The sequence below is a fragment of the Oryctolagus cuniculus genome, chromosome 2, assembly GCF_051225735.1.
Source record: "Oryctolagus cuniculus isolate XC-2025 breed Fujian yellow rabbit chromosome 2, ASM5122573v1, whole genome shotgun sequence".
Lineage (NCBI taxonomy): Eukaryota > Metazoa > Chordata > Mammalia > Lagomorpha > Leporidae > Oryctolagus > Oryctolagus cuniculus.
In genome coordinates, this window is record NC_142868.1 from 121,300,394 (window position 1) to 121,320,188 (window position 19,795).

At 44.1% G+C, this 19,795-nt stretch overlaps 1 protein-coding gene and 1 long non-coding RNA gene across 4 annotated transcripts in view; both read left to right on the plus strand.

Moving 5' to 3' along the window:
• LOC127490298 (uncharacterized) overlaps positions 1–1,250 on the plus strand; it is an 85,956-nt gene extending 84,706 nt beyond the window's left edge. The window contains exon 3 of the long non-coding RNA XR_016229236.1: positions 1,118–1,250. This is a non-coding gene — a long non-coding RNA (uncharacterized LOC127490298). The remainder of the gene's footprint in view (positions 1–1,117) is intronic.
• A 718-nt stretch (positions 1,251–1,968) lies between these two features.
• Positions 1,969–19,466, plus strand: RNF103 (ring finger protein 103). Of its 3 annotated transcripts, none has more exons than XM_051842682.3 (4): positions 1,969–3,093; positions 5,567–5,706; positions 10,661–10,776; positions 16,159–16,409. In XM_051842682.3, exons 1-4 carry the CDS (start codon positions 2,868–2,870, stop codon positions 16,175–16,177), a joined length of 501 nt encoding a protein of 166 aa, XP_051698642.1. In that variant the 5' UTR covers positions 1,969–2,867; the 3' UTR covers positions 16,178–16,409. The 3 variants fall into 3 exon arrangements, with proteins under 3 accessions (XP_051698642.1, XP_008252372.1, XP_089182273.1); XM_008254150.5 differs by lacking the exon at positions 16,159–16,409 and adding an exon at positions 17,454–19,466 and having other exon boundaries at positions 1,978–3,093; XM_089326147.1 differs by lacking the exons at positions 10,661–10,776; positions 16,159–16,409 and adding an exon at positions 17,454–19,466 and having other exon boundaries at positions 2,730–3,093.
• Positions 19,467–19,795: the final 329 nt, after the last annotated feature.

The window sequence follows — 19,795 nt, forward strand, 5'->3', positions numbered from 1 at the left end:
TTGGTCCAAATCTCCATACCCCATCTCTGTCTCTAATACAAATACAAATATAGGATCATGTCATGAGAATTTCTCAGGAACCTGCTTTTTCCAACCAAACACTATATTTTGGACACAGTCCCATGTGTGTAGCTATTCATCTACATTTTTCCTTTTTTTACTGGCTGCCTCATAGTTTGTTATTTGAATTATTGTATTGGACTAGGCTTCTGCAGTAACAAAACTCTGCACACACATCTCTGTGTCCATGTCCAATTATTTCCCCAAGGTAAGTTACCTTATAAACTCACCTCCTGAAAGGTTGTTCAAGCCACCAACAGGGTTGAGTGCCCAGCCCCCCTCATCCAGCCCACCCAATATGTTCTTTTAGCAGTGCTTTCATCTTTCCCAAGGGTTAAACACTAAGGGAACCCAGCAAGAGGGTTGGGATCCGAGCCAGCTGAAACAAATATGAAATGTCAAAAGAGTTCTTTAGCCCCTTCTCTCTGGTTCCTCCTACACTCGACAGTGATTTCCAGTTTGGAACTCTGGCCTGGCTGGTTCCATCCTCACTCCCTCCCTCCCCCTCTCCACACCCATACCTCTGTCACGGGAGCTGTGTGGGTCAGTCTCTGCGCACAACCGAGTGTATTCCTTGGAGGTGACAGACATCACTTCCCATGTCAAGGTTGGGACAGGAATACCGCAGATTACCCAGTAACAGGGTCACTGTGACATGCCCAAGGAATCTGAAATTTCAGAACCGAGTTAGTTAGAATGAACTGTTTAATACATTCTCTCACGTGCTCTCCCAGTCCTGGAAACAAAGGCACAATGAAGTCAGTGAAGACTGGGCGCAGAGTGTTAAGGGCTGGCTGTACATTCTGCACCTCCTCTGATTGTTTCTCTCTGCCCCCTGGGCCTGTTCCCCTCCAAATTCCTCCTCCACTCACTGGGCACTGAGATGCCTTTGTTAGCTTTATTTAAAAGGGATACCATCCCGAGGCTACATTCTCACGGTCTAGTCTTTGCTTTCCAATCTCCAAGATGGAGGATCATATGCCTTCTCTTCTTAAAACGTTCACCCTGAATTTAGGACAATTTTGTGCAATGGCTAACCGGTCCCTTATAATTCCAGGGGCTTCTTCCTTCCTGGTCAAGGGCGCTGGTCAAAATCAAGCGCGTGAACTCAACTCCTCCATCTCTCAAGACCCGCACAGAGGTTGACATACAGTTGTTCCACTGTGTGGCGAAATAAATAAGAGAACCAGGTACTGCATGCTTCTCCCTATTACTTTAAGTATGCCCTGTTGTTGGCAATGCCCACACTCACAGCGAGGAACAAAACAAAACACAGGGAACTTTGCACCTGCACATGGCACATATGTAACCTTTGTCCTGGCAACTTGGCGCTTCCAAGCCTGGCTTTCAACATTCCGTAGGCTGTAAAGGGGGCAAAGACGGTAACTGGCAAGGGCAACCGGGCCCTATTCCGACTCCTTTTTTGGCCAAACATCCTCCAACACACGTGTGCAGAGGCAGAAAAACATGTTTTCTGGGTTTCACCTTCTACCGCCTCCAACCAAGTGGGCCAAAACTTTCCCAACTCACCAGGACTCGGCATTCACTGCTATCTTTACCGGTGTGGAAAGGATAATGAACTGCCCTATTCTATACCCAGATAGCACACAGAGGGACACACAGTCCGAAGTCCAGCCCTGGAACCTAATCAATCGGTAAACACACGCAGGGCAACAGGGGAGTGCAGAAGTCACTGGAGTGGTCACCTCTGCAGCTGCCTGCCCTCCAAGCCAAGCCAGGCAGCGGCACCTCTCTCCCGCCCCCTGACTCGGCGGCCCGCGCCCGCGCCGCAGCCCCGGGGCCCCACCCGCGGCCCCGCCGGGCGCTCCCCGCGAGGCCCCGCCCCAGCCCCGCCCCCGCCTACGTCACTTGTTATGTCTCGGCTCGGGCCGCGGCCGCAGCTGATCTGCTCCGGAGGCGACGGCCGCGGCCTGGGGAGGTGGCGGCGGTGTCCCGGACGGCGGCTGCGACTCGTGCCTCCCATCCGCGCGGGGCGGGCGCTGCGTGACCAGGAGGCAGCCCGGTAGCCGCCCGCGGGAGTCCTCTCGGGGCCTGTGTTTGCTTTTTTTTTTTTTCCCCCTCCCTCCCCCGCTTCAGGACCGTCTCCCCGCGCGCCCGACTTCCCTCTGCAGAGACCGCGACGCCCCCTCCTGGGTCGGGCCGCGGTGCCCGCCCGCCTTGCCTGCCCGTGCGGCGCCGCCCGCCGGAGGAGCGAGCCTGGAGCCGCTGCCGCCGCCCGGCCCGCCGCGCTTTCTCGCGGAGCCTGGGCGGCCGGCGAGGCCTGGGGCCTGGGCGCCGGGTGCGGCGCTGCGGCGGCCTCCCCTCCCCGCGCCGGGCGCGCTGGGCCCCGGGCCTGGCCGGGCCGAGCGCCGCGCCCTCCCGACCCGCCGCCGCCAACCGCCTCCGGGCCCGGCCGCCCTTTGAGAATCTGAGCCGTCCCCTCCCTCTACGGTGCGGGAGGACCGACGCCGCCACCGGGGTCAGGGCCCCGCGCCGTTTCGTCCCTGGCCGCGGGCTCGCTCCGCGCCCTGCTCCGTTCGGTGTTGATGGATGGGGTTTTTTGAGTATTTCCCCTTCCCCTCCCGCGCCTCCTGACTGAAAGGCCTGGCGCGAGGCTCTGCGCCCGTGCCCTCTTCGTCTCTCGCCCACATCCACCTGCCCGGCCGCGGGGATGGCCCGCCGGTGACCGCCCCGCGCGCCGACCCCGCACCCTGCCGGCCGGGGCCGCCGTGAGCCCGCCTCCCCCGCCGCGACCTCCTCCTGCCCGCATCCCCAGCTCCCCGGAGCCGGAGGCCCCGCCGGCGAAGATGTGGCTGAAGCTCTTCTTCCTGCTCCTCTATTTCCTGGTCCTGTTCGTCCTGGCCAGGTTCTTCGAGGCCATCGTGTGGTACGAAACTGGCATCTTCGCCACCCAGCTGGTGGACCCGGTGGCGCTGAGCTTCAAGAAGCTGAAGACCATTCTGGAGTGCCGGGGGCTGGGCTACTCGGGGCTGCCCGAGAAGAAGGATGTCCGGGAGCTGGTGGAAAAGTCAGGCGAGTACGGGGCCGGCTCCTGCCCCTGCGTGAGGGGGCCCCGGGAGGGTTCGGCACACCCCTCGGTGTTCTTTGTCCAGAGTGAGCCCCGATTTCGAGCAAGGGGGCCGAGGGGGCTTTTCTAGGGGGCGTTATGTGGCTTTTTCAGGTCATTTGGGAATGACAGCCGAGTGCACTCTCTTAGCATTGTTTCCTAAGAGGAGTGAGTCTTTTTCTGAAAATTCGGGAATGTCAACAAACATTGTTTATTTGTGTTATTTGTCAGTTGCAATTCATAACAATACAAGAGAAGGAGAACTCGGAGTGGTTGTCAGGGAGTAGCAGATTTTGTGGCAGGGCGGGCTGGGCATCGGTGGGCTGCCTCACATCAAGAGGCAGTGGGGCCTGGGATTTCAGCGGTACATTGCGAGTTTCAGTTTCACGTGTACACAGTGCAGTGTTGGCGCTGCACACCTGAAGACTGAATTCAGGTGAACATTGTGCGTGGATGTCTGCCTTGACTTTTTTTTTTTTTTTTTTTTTAGTTTGTGTTTCTCTCGGGATGTTTATAAACAATTGTGTATCCTCCAGCTAAACTTTTTTTTCCCTCCCCCTTGGGTCCCGGGCAGAGCTGAATCACTCCATGAGTTGGTAAATAGGATTGGAATTGTGCTAAGGGGAGAGTTGCCATCTTTTATAAAGCATGTACCTTCAGTGACCAAGTTTTTGGGGTAGGATTGGGTGAGAAATATTCATTTGTTTCACTGCTGAGTGAAATCATCTCATTGTTGAGATGGATTTCCTGAAAGGGGACTTAGGCCGAGGAGGGCGTTCTGTTATCTGCTGTGTTGTTTCCAGTGTACCATCAGCTGTGTCTTCTACAAAACACTTGTTTTCCTCCTTGTCTAGGGCCCTGTCACCAGGTAGAGTGGTAGCCAAGAATACACACTTGATAGCTGTAGAACGCTGGGGTTAGGGGTTCTGAAACCCAGCTCTCACTACTGGGAATAAAAGACGGACTCCTCACTGCCCAAGTGATACCTTTTTCTTCAGAGTTAAAACACGAGGGTGCTACAGAAAATGTGTGGAAAAAATGGAATTAGAAGATCAGCTTATTTTGGTGCACAAAAGAATCTGAAGTCAATGCATGGTTTCTCACAGTCCACATTTTCCATGAAGTTCTTGAAGACCCCTGTGTGACACCGTGTACGCTTCTTGCCCTTGACTTACTCACTCGTTTATGGGGACTTTTATTTCCGTGGAGGAGATGGACTACCTGAAGTCAAAGATCTCTAATAAATAGACTCTCTTGGCCTAGCAATGAGAAATGTCTTGATGCAAAAGCCAAATCGTTTGCCATCACGTTTTTTTCTTTCAACTTTCATTATTGCCTTTCTTTAGAACTAAAAACACATTTCATGTTGAATGTACAAGGAGTCCACATATAATGTAAAGAATAGACACAGCCCACAAAAACATGACTCAAGTCACTCATTTTATAGCAGAAAAGTCAATTTAACTGTAAAACTTAAGTATGCACTGTGAATAGTTTTGCTTCTATAATGGTGCAGTGCTGGTTTCAGTCACTGCGCAAGTTAAAAATAAGTTGACGTTTTCCTTTCCTTTTTGTTTCATGATATAGGTTCTACATTTAAGCTGTAGATTTGTAGATGAATGTGGTATTTGTTCTAAGAGATAAAGTTCTAACCTCCAAGTCATATAGACCCTGTCGCTGGTTTAAGTGGGGCTAATGACGCATGCTGTCAGCCCATTTCTAAATCTTTTATAACTGAAGCATCTAACCATACTGTTTCAAAATTATGTGAAACCCAGACATGTTGTATACAAAACAAAATAATCAATATTGGAGTGGCTTTTGGGATTGGTCCAGATTCAGTCATTTCCTATTAAGTTATGTGATGACCCCATTAGAATTTAAGCTCTGCTCTGTAAGAGATGGATTTTTGTCTGTATTGTTCACTTTTGCCTGACACACATTAAGTTATTATTGCATATTTGTTAAATTGTGAATCTTGGGTATATTCGGATTCCACTGGTTTATTTTAAATATTTATTTTAATTTGTTTGAAAAGCAGACAGTCGCAGATGTAGATCTCCCACCTGCGGGTTCACTCCTCAAATGCCGCAATAGCCAGAGCTTGATTAGGCCAGAGCCAAGAGCCTGGAACTCCATCCAGGTCTCCCATGGGGGTGGCAAGGACCCAGCTGCTTGAGAGGTCACCTGCTGCCTCCCTGGGTGTGCCTCAGCAGGAAGCTACAGTCGGGGGCAGAGCTGAAACGCGAACCCAGGCACTCTCATATGGGACTGGGCAGACTGCTGGGCCGGACACCCACACTGTCCAAACACCAAACGGTTTCTAGGGTGAAAATTTAATAAGATGGTTCCTAATAGTCCAAGATGCAATTGATCATTGAAGTTGGGCGCTGGGGTCTGTGAAATCTTATGAGTGTCATTTCTCTTTCCTGTCTTCAGGTGACCTGATGGAGGGTGAGCTCTACTCTGCTCTCAAGGAAGAAGCAGCATCTGAGTCTGTTTCTAGTACCAATTTCAGTGGTGAAATGCACTTCTATGAGCTTGTAGAAGACACGAAAGATGGCATCTGGCTAGTTCAGGTATCACAAGTGGCGATAGTTCTTAATAATACGAGAGCCTGCAAAGAGAATTCGTTACCAAAATCCTATGTACCCGGCAGTGCACTTCTGTACAAAGAGTGCTTGTGTCATGTTTCCTAGACATAACTCAGTTCCCACGGGGAGGCTCCCGTGTCCGCTTAAAGAAGTTCTGTAGACCGAAGGAAATGAAAACTGGAGAGTGGGAAAGGGAGAGTTGGGAGAAAGGAGCTTGACTGCTTTGTTTAGAACCCTAGAAGCAAATCCATTTTAGTTGTTACATCTTCCCCGAGGTGGGCAGCACACAGATAGATTCATTTGATTTAGTATTTTGCACTGCTTCTCTTGAATTGGTAGACCAAATAATTTTTGTACCTAAGGGAAGAGAACATTAGAGTAAAAGAAAAAAGATCCTTTTCCGAGTGGAATAGCCGATCTGTGACTCTAGAGGAACGCCATGGGGGCAGGGAGCACATGACTGCTCGGAGGAAGTAGTACAGTTGGTGACCATAGTAACGTGAGAACCCTGAGATTTAATTAGCACATTAGCATTCTGGAGCTCCGAGTGGCTTCCCAAGGTGTGCTTCATGGTAATGAGTAGCCACATCATGTTTATATTTCATGTAAATTAGAAAAATCTACTATTTTGAACGTATAATTTCATAAACATTGCTTAGGACAGTGTGAGTTCATGTAAAGTAACATATCAAGTAAATTAACAGCACGAGTAGACAGAATTATGAATGAAATCTGTAAATGGCTGAAGCTTGGGAGTCATATCAGCCTAAGCCTTTCTGAGGTTGGGAGGTAGCTAGCCCAAGGTTGTGGGACACCTATCAGTAATACTGAACCAGGATCCAAACTCCTATCTCTTGATTTCTGGTCCAGAGCTCCTGTCCTTTCACACTGGGATTGGCAAAGTTTGATTCAGAATATGAAAATTAAAGTCACTTCTTTGTATTTCTGAGAACAAAGATTGCAAAATATGGTAGAAAAACTTGTCATTCTAAGACCTTCCTTGCAGGTAGTATCACTGACGAGTAGTACGATTGTGAATATTTTCTATCGTATGATTTGGGAATTATTTTGGGAAATGCTTTGGATATGCATAGGCTCTGTTAACTTTTCTATTGTGTTTGACCATGTACCCTCAAAATAATTTGATTTTTCAGTTCAGCAAAGGGAGAACCTAGAATGGTACACATGAGGTCTATATATGATCTTTTCAAATTTTAATGTATTTCTGTTTTAGTTAATTGATATTGAAAAATACACTGTAACTCCTATAAAGCTTTAATTTGTTAAGTAAATTGTTATTACATTTATTTTCACTTTGTATTTTTTCCTAATAGTCTTGATCAAGGAAGACTTAGTGGGTTTGATCATTTTAGGTTACTGAAATTGAATAACCAGTTCCATTGCCATGTTTGTATTTATGATCTAAATGCTTGTCATCCACATGGCCAACCCCACGGACATGAGCATGAAGATGCTGAGCACCTGCCAGACTTGGAAGAGCCATGTCAGAAGTCTAGAAATTCTTTTGATCATTATGATGCTGCCTATAGGCAATAAACACATCCTAGTTTATTAGTTAGCATATGTTCTTGGCTTATAATTGATCATTTTTATATTAAATATATGAATTAAACTCCCTTAGTATCTGACAAAATTTACCAAATAGTTTATTTGGGAGATTCTTGGGTGCCAGGCCCTGTTCTGGGCCATAGAGATAAACCAGGAACACTTAGAAGGCAAAGTCCTTAGTCTCTCAGGCCATTCACGTTCCAGTTGGGAGAGGCAGACACAAAATAAATAAATATTTCATATGGCATCAGTTAGTGGAAAGTGCTAAGAAGAAGCAGCAGGCTAAGGAGACAGAGTGCAAGGAATTCTCAAGTAAGGTGACACTCGAATGAAATGAAGAACAAACAATGGTAGTGAATGTTAGGATTATAAATTCTGGTCGCCAAATTTCTGATGTATTTTCAAACCTCATAGGTATTAATGGTTAAAAAATGGCTCCTAAGAAAAATGGAATGTTTTTATGTGGTTTTCTGTATATGGAAATGGTACAATAGGACACACACTTAATTTTTCCAGTGACGCGCAAGGTTTGCACTGAGCACCACAGTGTGGTGTGTGTTTCTGTCTAACGGCCAGTTTGGTCTGGAGGAAGAATCTCTGGCAGGGCAGCTTAGGAGAGTGAGATGGAATCCGTGCCCCTGGCACTGGGAACTAACCAGCTGAGCTAATCAACAAACTACCCTGGCTTAAAATCTTAAAAGAGGATCAAATATTGGCTTTCTTTGTTATTTTAACTTATATTTAAAATTGAAAGTATCTGCCAGGAACAGAAGAAAAATATTCTCTCAGTTGCTTGCCATTATATCAGCTCAGATCATATTTTTCTGATCTTCTGAGAAGCATAGCTTTCAAGAATTAAGTTTCTAATGCTTTGGATTATTCTTTTCTGTTTTAAAAGAAGCTGATGAATGTATTTGCTTTATTGTTTTTAAGTCTGTGAGGAGTGTTTTCAAAGCTAAAGATGCTTAGGTTCCGGCCAGTCCAATCCTCTTCCGATTGTTCAGGCCAATTTGACCGTCTTCTGATTGTCAAGCAGTGTCTATCCTATATGCTCTGCAGTGTGAGATGAATAGAACTAATTTTGGTTTTCCAGGTAATAACACAAATGTAACATCTGTACCAGCAATACACTGTGTAATCCATGAAAACCAAGTCTTCTTTTCCTAACGGTTGTTTGTAGCCTAAGCTCCTGTTTTTCATTAGCTATTTATTTCCCAGTTTTGTGGATGCTTTGATTCTGCCATCACTCAGTCTTGGCGTCACCAACTGAAGACGGATATTTTTTCACAAGAGACTTGCTCCAAGAGGCAGGTGGCACAGTGAATAGGGTTCTGAAATAGAAGTTAGCGTAATTTAGGGGTTTTATAGACTTACCCCTGTTAACATTTCATTTTCTCTGCTTTGACTTCTGGCATAGTTCAAGGAAGCACATATTTTTCCCAGCTGTGTCATATGATAAGGAGTTTAAAGTCCCTGGAACTGAGGTAGCAGTAAAGAGGGTCATATGATTTAGAGTAAAGTCTTGGGAGTCCGTGTTTCACTTAAGTATTATATATATTTCCTGCTTGGCTGAAAGGATTGTATGGCTGATTTTAAACTTGTTTATCTTTGCTCCTAGACATTAGTTTTGTTTAGGAATATTCTAACTTATCCCTTACTTAACACTACTCCGGAGGTGAAATAAATGGCAAGCCACTTTATCCTGTGTTTTGTATTGGTGAAAAACTTTTGTATTTACTCATAAAGTAAACCAGTTTTTTATTAATCATCCTTAACTTTTAATGATTTTATATAGCTTGCATAGAATATATGTACTTAGATTGCATGTATGTCTTGTGATGAGAATGATACACTCACACAGAGTGGTGTATTGGCACAAAAAGGAAACCTTAAACATTTGTCCGTCGCCAGGCCCTCTGTGTAGTCCTCTTGCTCTCTGACATGTGTTAGGGCTCCCAACAGAAGGAACCTAGATGAGGTCGCTGGAGCACATGTTGCCTTTCCCAGAGAGCTGACTGTTGGCACTCATTTCACACATCCACCTAGAGCTTCTTGGAGCTTTCTAAACGTGAAAATGGTTACTTCCTGCCAGGAAGATCGGAAGTCCCAGAGTATTGTGTTGTGATTTTAAAGTGAATAGTATTGGTAATAATGGCATTTATGAAAATAAACTTGGACCATATACACTGGCTTAAAGTAAATCAGATGGTTTCATGACAAGAAGAGACATTTTGGGTTTCCTTTTAAGTTCCACTTGGTTTTGTGGTTTTGTTTTTAATTTTTAAAACTTTGGTTATGCTTTCAAATTTTAGTTTTAATTTTTCATTTTATTTGAAAGACAGAGAGACAAATAGAGATCTTCTTCCATCTGTTGGTTCACTCTCAAATGGCTTCAACAGTCAGGACTGAGCCAGGCCTAAGCCAGGAACCCAGAACTAACTCCAGGGACCCAAGTACTTGAGCCATCTTCTGCCTCCCAAGGGTGTGCATTAGCAGGAAACTGGATCAGAAGCAGAGAAGCTAGGATTTGAACGAGGCACTCCAATGGCAGCAAAATACCCACCCTTTATTTGTTTTTTTTACTAATATCTTTACTGAAATTTTGCCTTCATTCAAGCCAGGAAGATTAGGGGATGAGAAGGAAAAAGTATTAATGGTTAGAAAGGCTGACATTCATCAGAAAAGTCATTGTCATTAGATATTTTGAATTAATTTAAGAATTTTTTTCTTTTTTTAAAAAAATCTTTTCTTGCAATCCTAATTGTATTTGAAAGCTATTTACAAATTTGAAGAAGCTTAAGAATGTAAAATTAACTATGGTAATTCTTTTTATATGTGAGAGCTTTTCATGATTGTTAAGAAAAAGTCATAAAAGTAGTATCGGTTTATTCAGAGTTTAATTCAATGGTAAGCACAGGTTTGACTCTTATTCCATAATTATGTTTTGAAAAAAGTAAAATTTGAACTTGTTGAACTCAATTTGTGATAATTTTTAATAAGTTTTATTTGAATTGTTGTTTAAGATTTTCTTTAAAGAGCAAAGAGAAATGACTCCAAGGACCATTTTCTTCTTGTGTAACTTTATTCCAGAAAAAAAACCATGGGGTGGAGAATGTGGCTAATTTTTTGATATGGTTTTGACTCCCCTTCTAGGTAATGGCCACAGAGTGTAGGAGTTTAAGTCTTTTCCAGTTGGGTAGTAACTCCTTCAATAAGAATTACTGTAATAATATGATACACAGTAACCAAGAACTGGGAACAAAGTATCTTTTTCCCAAAAAATGAAATTATATCATAGATACAAAAGGTTAGCTTGACTCCATTTTAGATCATTAAAGTTTATTTATTTTTTTCTTTTTTTGGGGAATAGGTCATAGCAAACGACAGAAGTCCCTTGGTGGGTAGAATTCACTGGGAGAAAATGGTCAAAAAGGTATCAAGATTTGGAATACGGACAGGCACTTTTAATTGTTCCAGTGATCCCAGGTGAGTTGTCAGGCAATTCTTAGACTTTGAATCCCAACTAAGATCTTTCTTGTTTAATAAAGACAAGGATATGGAAGCCTGCTTGAACTGAAAGCTAATTATGTTTATCACACTGCCAGTTACACAGATGCTTGACTAATAGTTTTTTGATAAATTGGTGCTTAACTGATTTTCTCTCTCAGATCTTTTTCTCCTTTTTTTTTTTATTACTCCCACCCCCGCCTCTTTTGTGTTCTTCCTATTGGGGGTAGATATCCTTTTGTTTTTCTTTTCTAATGTATTTGAAAGGCTAGAGACAGAGATAGAAATGCTTGAACAGCTGGGACTGGGCCAGGCCCAAGCCAGGAGGCTGGACTCAATTTGGATCTCCCACATGGTTGGCAGGGGCCCAACTACTTGAGCCATCACCTAGTGCCTCCCAAGGTGCACATTAGCAGGAAACTGGAGTCAGAAGCAGAGCTGGGACTTGAACCCAGGCACTCTAGAATGGGATACGGGCATCCCAGGTGGCATTTTAACTGTTACACCTAACACCTGTCCCAGTTGGGGGTATCTTTTTAAGAGTATGTCAGTTTTCTTTTCCAGAATGACCTCCGCAGATTCACGGCTTAGTTAACATCTCTGTGCTAATGTAAATCTCCTGTAATTCTAACCTCTAATGTGTGTTTCTGTCTGCTCTGTCCCATGTGCATTCTTTTTCCTGATGTCCAAAGTCAGATCCAGCCTCTTTTTCTTTAATCAGTCATGTTCCATTTCCCTTTCTCTCTCCTTCACTGTTTTTTGTTTTTTCTCCATCTACTCAAGCAAGAATCCTTGAAAAGCTCCGTATTTCGGGTTGTCATCGCCAGTATTTATTCTGACACATTATTTTGTGTTCAATATTACATTATTTCTTCTTTGAAAATGTTCTATTTTTACTTATGATGCCACCAAGTTATAACTTGTAGTCATTCATTCATTTGATTATTAATTTGATGGATATTTAGTAAAGATAAGTGTATACATCAAGTTTTGTTTGGTGCTGCAGTGGAGGCACATCATTGATTGATGTCTATGTAGAAAATCCTCCCGCACAGTATTAGGTAGTTTTTAGGTAGTTTCTTTCTTTCTTTCTTTTTTTTTTTTTTTTTTTTGACAGGCAGAGTGGATAGTAAGAGAGAGAGACAGAGAGAAAGGTCTTCCTTTTGCCGTTGGTTCACCCTCCAATGGCTGCCACGGCTGGCGCGCTGTGGCCAGCGCACTGCGCTAATCCGATGGCAGGAGCCAGGTGCTTCTCCTGGTCTCCCATGGGGTGCAGGGCCCAAGCACCTGGGCCATCCTCCACTGCACTCCCTGGCCACAGCAGAGAGCTGGCCTGGAAGAGGGGCAACTGGGAAAGAATCCGGCGCCCCGACCAGGACTAGAACCCGGTGTGCTGGCGCCGCTAGGCGGAGGATTAGCCTATTGAGCCACGGCGCCGGCTAGGTAGTTTCTAATGTAGGTAGATGGCAGCTGACTTACCCGTGTCCCTTTTCTGTGTTGGCCATGACAGACAAATCATTGGCTTTAGAACACTCTCTAAAACCAGTGCTGCAACTTCTTTACTTAACCACACGTTGCCTCTCCTCAGAATCCCTGTTTCGCCCACTAGTAATATAGATGTGATTTATGGCAGGAGCTCCCCTGAAGTCTGGGCGTAGAAAAGGAAATCCCTGTAACTCTTAACTCACATTTTCTACCCGCAGAGCTGCCATTCTCATCTCCACCACAAAACCGTGGTCACATCCCAGTGTCTTTTGTTGAAATGTCCAAGACAGCCTGTCTTAATGTTCTTATGAAAAGGAAATCATTCTTATTGTGTCTTATTTACCAAAGACCTGATTCTGTCACTACCAAATAGTCTTTTTTTTTTTTTTAAGATTTATTTATTTGAAAGAGTTACACAGAGAGAGAAGGAGAGGCAGAGAGAGGTCTTCTGTCCACTGGTTCACTCCCCAATTGGCCACAATGGCCAGAGCAGTGCCAATCTGAAGCCAGGAGCCAGGAGCTTCCTCTGGGTCTCCCACGTGGGTGCAGGGGCCCAAGGACTTGGGCCATCTTCTACTGCTATCCCAGGCCATAGCAGAGAGCTGGATCAGAAGTGGAGCACCCAGGACTCGAACTGGTGTCCACATGGGATGCCAGCACTGCAGGTGGCAGCTTTACCCACTATGCCACAGCGCCAGCCCCTACCAAATAGTCCTACGTGAATGATCTTTTTCTTTCCCCTCTGATGACCACAATATCAGATAGATGAATTTTTTTAAATAGAGAATTTCAAAAGTCAGTATGAATAGCAGTATTTTCCTGAAAAATACAGGATTCTTTTTAAAAACAAGTAACAGTCTTATTTATTTATTTGAAGGGCAGAGTCATAGAGAAAGAGGGAAAGACAGAGAGATTTCCCATTTGCTCGTTCACTCACCACACAGACACAACGGACAAGGCTGTGCCAGACCAAAGCCAGGAGCCTGGAACACCATCTGGGTCTCCCACATGGGTGCAGGGGCCAAGCACTCAGGCCATCTTCCACTGCTCTCCCAGCATATTAGCAGAGAGCTGGATTGGAAGTGGAGGAACTAGAACTTGAATCAGCGCTCATAGAAGATGCTGGTACTGCAGGCAGCAGCTTAACCCACTGTGCCACGATGCTGTCCCCACAGAATTCAGTTTTTAAAAATCAGTGCAATCATATTCAAGTGACTAGTATGTTTCGAGTACTGTAGTATATAAATGTTAGAAAATTTCAAACTTTTTTTTTTTTGACAGGCAGAGTGGACAGTGAGAGAGAGAGAGACAGAGAGAAAGGTCTTCCTTTTCTGCTGGTTCACCCTCCAATGGCCACCGCGGCCAGCGCACCGCACTGATCCGAAGGCAGGAGCCAGGTGCTTCTCCTGGTCTCCCATGGGGTGCAGGGCCCAAGCACCTGGACCATCCTCCACTACACTTCCCTGGCCACAGCAGAGAGCTGGTCTGGAAGAGGGGCGACCGAGACAGGATCCGGCGCCCGGACCGGGACTAGAACCCGGTGTGCCGGCGCCGCTAGGTGGAGGATTAGCCTAGTGAGCCGCGGCGCCGGCTCAAACATCAAATTTTTTAAAAATTAAAGGTTAAACACATGTTGCAGCCTGATATAAATTGTTAAACACTGATGAATCAAAAATAAGCTATTCATAATAGAAAATGAAAATAAGCTATTAAACATAAAAAACTGAAAGAAATAATAGTAGTTGGTTTTGTAGTGTAAACTTAAAAAGAAAAATATATCAGAAGTGTTAGTCCAGTGGATTTTAGTACAAGTTTTTCTAGCTTTTCATTTGAAAAATGTTTCCTGATTCTATACTAGCTGAACTGTGGTAAAGAGAGACATAAATTAGCTGTCTGAATCTTTCATCTTCATCTTCAAATAATCCCATCTCTTGTTTATGACTGGAGAGATCTTATTTGAGCAGCTTTTTTTGTTGATTGCAGCTGTACTTTCTATGATTAAAAACATTTCTGGGGTGGGCATTTGGCAGAACACTGAAGCCACTGCTTAGGACCTCCACATTCCATATCAGAATGCTCAGGTTCTAGGGGGCAGCAGGTGAATGCTCAAGTGCCTGGGTCCCTGCCACTCATGTGAGAGACTTGGATTGAGTTCTGGGCTCCTCGCTGCTGCAGACATTTGGGGAATGAACCAGTGAATGGGAGGTCCCTTTCTCTCCCTGCAAAGTATTTCCTTACAGGAAGAAATGTGTTCACTAAAATCTTAACTTGTATTAGAGTCAGGAATCCAGAGTAGCTTTAGGAAAATAAAAAGAATGACCATGAGCAGAAATGTGTCATTGCAAGTAGCCTACACAATTCAAACATTGAAGCTACTTTGTGATATTTAAGATGTAAATAAAGCAATTATCTGTATGTATTAGACTTGCCTTTTTGGAAAAGATAAGAATAGAATTCATGTTAGTGAGGAGTGAGTTATTATGCATCACAGAAATACAATGTTAAGGGATGGAAGATAGTAGATTTTGTAGGAATATATACTTTTCAAACCATTTCAGCTGAAAATATATTGATAGTAATGACATATTATCTTGTTAAGGAAATGAATCAACTCATCAAGAAGCTGAGAGGTCTGGTCTGTAATTCTCATTCAGCTAGATAGTTCCCCAGAGCCATTACTCACCTGTCTTTAAGACATAACATGTTGCCTTCATTTAATTGGGGGTGGGCATTGTGGCACAGCAGGTTAAACTCCTGCTTGTGATAATAGCCAAATTCATATCAAGAGTACTGGTTCAAGTCCTGGCTATGCTGCTTCCAATCCCGCTCCCTGCTGTTGCACTTGGGAAGCAATAGGTGTTGGCCAAAGTGCCTGAGTTCCTGGCACTGTGCATCCCCTTCTCCCCTGTGAGAGACCCTGGTGGAGCTCCTGGCCCAGGCTTGGTTATAGCAGCCATCTGGGGAGTGGACCAATGGATGGGAGATCTCTCTGTCTGTCTGTCTCTCTCTCTCTCTCTGTCACTCTGCCTTTTAAATAAATAATATTTTTAAAAATATCAAAACATCTCTAAGATAAAATTAGTTGTATTATCATTATAAAACCATATGCTACAAAATCAGCTTTCCTGTCTTATCTGATTACATAAATTTACAATATGCTTATTTTATTTAATAAAGTATAATGCATGCTTACTAAGTAAAAGCATAACATCTATGATTTTACCCTAATATTCTGAGTAGCAAAGTAAGAAATCAGACATTTATTACCATCCATTTACAAATCTGTAATAAAAAATGTAGCTACATGGTAGATTTTCTTTTTTTATAACTTTATTGAAGAAAGTTTTATGTATCATAAAATTCTTCATTGATGGAACAAGGAGATAAGCCTCCATTCTCCCATTGCCCAAAAGATATAAACTTTGGGATGTATTCCTTGCCCTTGAAACTCAATTGGGTCTCACACCCTATTGCCTTCATACCCCACCCCTTAGAGCCACCTGAAAGACCAGTTGCAGGAATTCCCCTTTGCTGGTGTCCCTACCCCACCCCCAGCCCCAGCCCTCCTAATCTATAACAAAGGCCTGGCCCCTGGGGTCGGGGCCTTCTGCCCCCATCCATCATGGGCACACGGACAGTTGTCACCCACCTGTGTGAGTTTATTTACTCTGAATAAATTTGGTCTGGCTGTAAATTCATACACTGCCTCCTCTCTTCTGTGCCTCTTTTCTAACTTTTTTGTGCCCCATGTGAGGAAGCACCAATCTGCAACTCTTTTCCTAACACTCATGGTAGGGTTTTTGAGAACTTACAGTCACCCCACCATCATACAACAGCTGTGTTCCTTTCTCAGTGTTCTTGTCACTCCTTTTTCAGGGGGAGATGGATGTCATAAATCTCATGGCAAGGACCTGTCCATTTCCAAAGGAGTAGAGTGATGACTCTACTGGATAAACCGAAAGAAATAATTTTAGTTAAATTCTTCTGTGTTTACTCTGCTGTAGCATGAAGATCATTCTTGGAGTGAATTTTTTCATCTGAATACTTTCTGTATTCCTTTATATTAAATGGTCCTCTTCATGGTCTTTGATGATAAGAGAATATTAAAAAAAAAAAAGTGTTTGCAGTAGCTGCTTTCTAGATTAGCGTCTGTGTAGATTACTTGGTAGCAGCGCTGTGTGCATAAGGCATTGTGGGAGGTGCTTGAGATAGTAAACGGATAAGGCATGCCTCCTGCCCTCAAGGGGCTTGTACTGAGTCAGGGACCCAGCCTGTTTCCCTTCTCTCTCCTCCACCCGTCTGAATTCTAACCATCCTTCAAAACCCAGTTCAGTTGCCAAATTTTCCATGAAATCGTCACCAACTCAAATCCCCCTAACATTCCCCTTTTTTGAACTTCTTTTACATTATTTAGTAATAAAATTATGCGTTTTTATATTTGTTTTTAATGGGATTTTAAATTTCTTATGAGCAGGAATTAATTTCCTACTACCTTTTTGATCTCACCACTACATAGTACAGAAATGGCTACTTGAGATTCTGAAGTATTCACTGATTCCTAGGACTCTAGCACGCCCCTTCCTTCCTTCCTTCCTTCCTTCCTTCCTTCCTTTCCTTCCTTCCTTCCTTCTCTTCCTTCCTTCTCTTCCTTCTCTTCCTTCCTTCCTTCCTTTCTTCTTTCAAGATTTCAAGATTTATTTATTTATTAGAAAGGTAGAGTGGAGAGAGAGAGGTCTTCTATCCTCTGGCTCACTCCCCAGATGAAGCTGGGCTGAAGCTGGGCAGGCTGAAGCCAGGAGCAGGAACTCCATCCGGCTCTCCCACACGGGTGCAGGAACTCGAGTACTTGAGTCGTTATCCATGGCTTCCCAAGCACCTGAGCAGGGAGCTGGATCAGAAGCAGAGTAGCCAGGACTGAAACAGCACTCCAGTATGGGATGCAGGTGACCCGAGCAGTGGCTTGACCAGCTGTGCCACTGCTCTGTCAAGTACTTGTTCAGATACACTTTCTTAGAGAAACAAATGCAAAACAAATGAGCCTGCCTTGCCATCTTGCACACCACTTTGTGATTATTTGGGGTTCTTTGGTTTGGACGAGAGGATGTCTTTCAGGTGTGAAATGAGCTCCTCGGCCTCGCCTGGTGGTTCTCTCACAGGTGGCTCTCTTACAGATACTGCAGGCGAAGAGGCTGGGTCCGCTCCACACTCATTATGTCTGTTCCACAAACGAGCACTTCTAAAGGGAAGGTCATGCTTAAAGAATATAGTGGACGCAAGATCGAAGTAGAGCACATTTTTAAATGGATAACTGCTCATGCAGCTTCTCGGATCAAAACCATTTATAACGCTGACCATTTGAGAGAAGAATGGAATAAAAGTGACCAGTACTGGGTAAAAATCTACCTGTTCGCTAACCTTGACCAACCACCAGCTTTCTTCTCTGCACTAAGTATAAAGTTTACTGGAAGAGTGGAGTTCATCTTTGTCAATGTGGAAAATTGGGACAACAAGAGCTCCATGACGGATATTGGTGTACATAGCATGCCGTCATACATACTTAGAACTCCTGAAGGAATCTACAGATACGGAAGCCACGCGGGCGAGTTCATATCGCTTCAGGCCATGGACTCATTTTTGCGCTCATTACAGCCTGAAGTGAATGATCTGTTTGTTTTGAGCTTGGTTCTAGTTAATCTTATGGCTTGGATGGACTTATTTATTACACAAGGAGCTACTGTAAAGCGATTTGTGGTTCTCATAAGCACTTTAGGGACATACAATTCTCTATTAATTATTTCCTGGCTACCTGTGTTGGGCTTTTTACAGCTCCCTTACTTAGATAGCTTTTACGAATACAGCTTGAAATTGTTGCGATACTCCAATACAACCACACTGGCTTCGTGGGTCAGGGCAGACTGGATGTTCTATTCTTCACACCCAGCCCTGTTTCTCAGTACATACCTTGGACACGGTTTGCTCATCGATTACTTTGAGAAGAAGAGACGGCGCCACAACAGTGAGGAGGTCAACGCCAATAACTTAGAGTGGCTGTCAAGTCTGTGGGACTGGTACACCAGCTACCTCTTCCACCCGATTGCTTCCTTTCAGAACTTCCCCGTGGAATCCGATTGGGACGAAGACCCTGACCTATTCTTGGAGCGGTTAGCTTTCCCTGACCTTTGGCTTCACCCTCTGATCCCAACTGATTACATAAGAAACTTACCAGTGTGGCGATTTAAGTGTCTTGGACTCCAGTCTGAGGAGGAAATGTCAGCGAGTTCTCAAGACACTGAGAATGACTCAGACAACGAGAGCACAGACACTTCGGGCAGTGAGAAGGAAGCACCTGAAGATCAGCAAAGCCTAGGTCCCAGTTCCCCAGGGGGAGCGAGTCGCCGTGATGCCGAGGCGTGTTCGTGTGCCAGTAAATATTGTCAGACCAGCCCCTATGAACGGAAGGGGAGGTCGTACAGATCAGACAGCACAAGTGAAGACGTGGAACCTGACTGGTTAACCTGGCCTGCTGACATGCTGCACTGTACTGAATGTGTTGTCTGCCTAGAGAATTTTGAAAATGGATGCTTGTTAATGGGCTTGCCTTGTGGTCACGTGTTCCATCAGAATTGCATTGTGATGTGGTTGGCTGGGGGCCGACACTGTTGCCCTGTTTGCCGGTGGCCTTCTTACAAAAAAAAGCAGCCATATGCACCACACCAGCCCTTGTGAAATGACGTCCCATCTTCACCAGGTGCAATCTGTCCTTTATGAGCTTGGAGTATCTTACAGCTTGCCTTTTTAATGTTAGTCACAATGTTTTTGTGGTTTGAAGTTTAGTTTAATGTTAGTGCAGTGACAGGAAATACACATTATGCTAATGTTGATGACAGAATTTATTTGGTTGCCTTGTGTCAATTGAATGCATACTTACTGTAAAAATTTTTATTTACAACATTGGAAATTCCGAAGCTAATGTTTTTTGTAAGCACAAAAGAAGTATGATAGAAATTTATCTTAGCAAGACTTAACAAGGTAGGATCAGATTCTAATGGAATTGAGCCGGTTTCTTATCCTTAATGTTTCCGCCCTTTTTACAATCTCTGTCCAGCACCTCTTGGTTAAATAATGTATGCTCTGAAAAATGAAATCAAAACAGACCTATGAAATAAATTATTTTAAAACCAAAAGATTACAAGTTTCCCAGTTTTAAATTATTTTTGGTAAGGTAGCTCAATTCTAGAGATGTTTTGCTGGCTTATTAATTTCACAAGTAAGTGAAAGATGATCCTCGACTCATGTGGGAAAAATATGGAAATTACGTTGCTGACACTGGCTTGAGGTGATGTTAATTCACCTTGTAATTGAGTTAGCTTTGATGGGAGAGAATTTCATGGAGGGCTGTTTCTTAAGTACTAAATAATTTATTAGTATTTAGCACATTCATTAAACCAAATCAACCATAGCATAGATTACCTTATATTTTCTTCCTGACTTACTGTGAAAATTTTCAAAACTA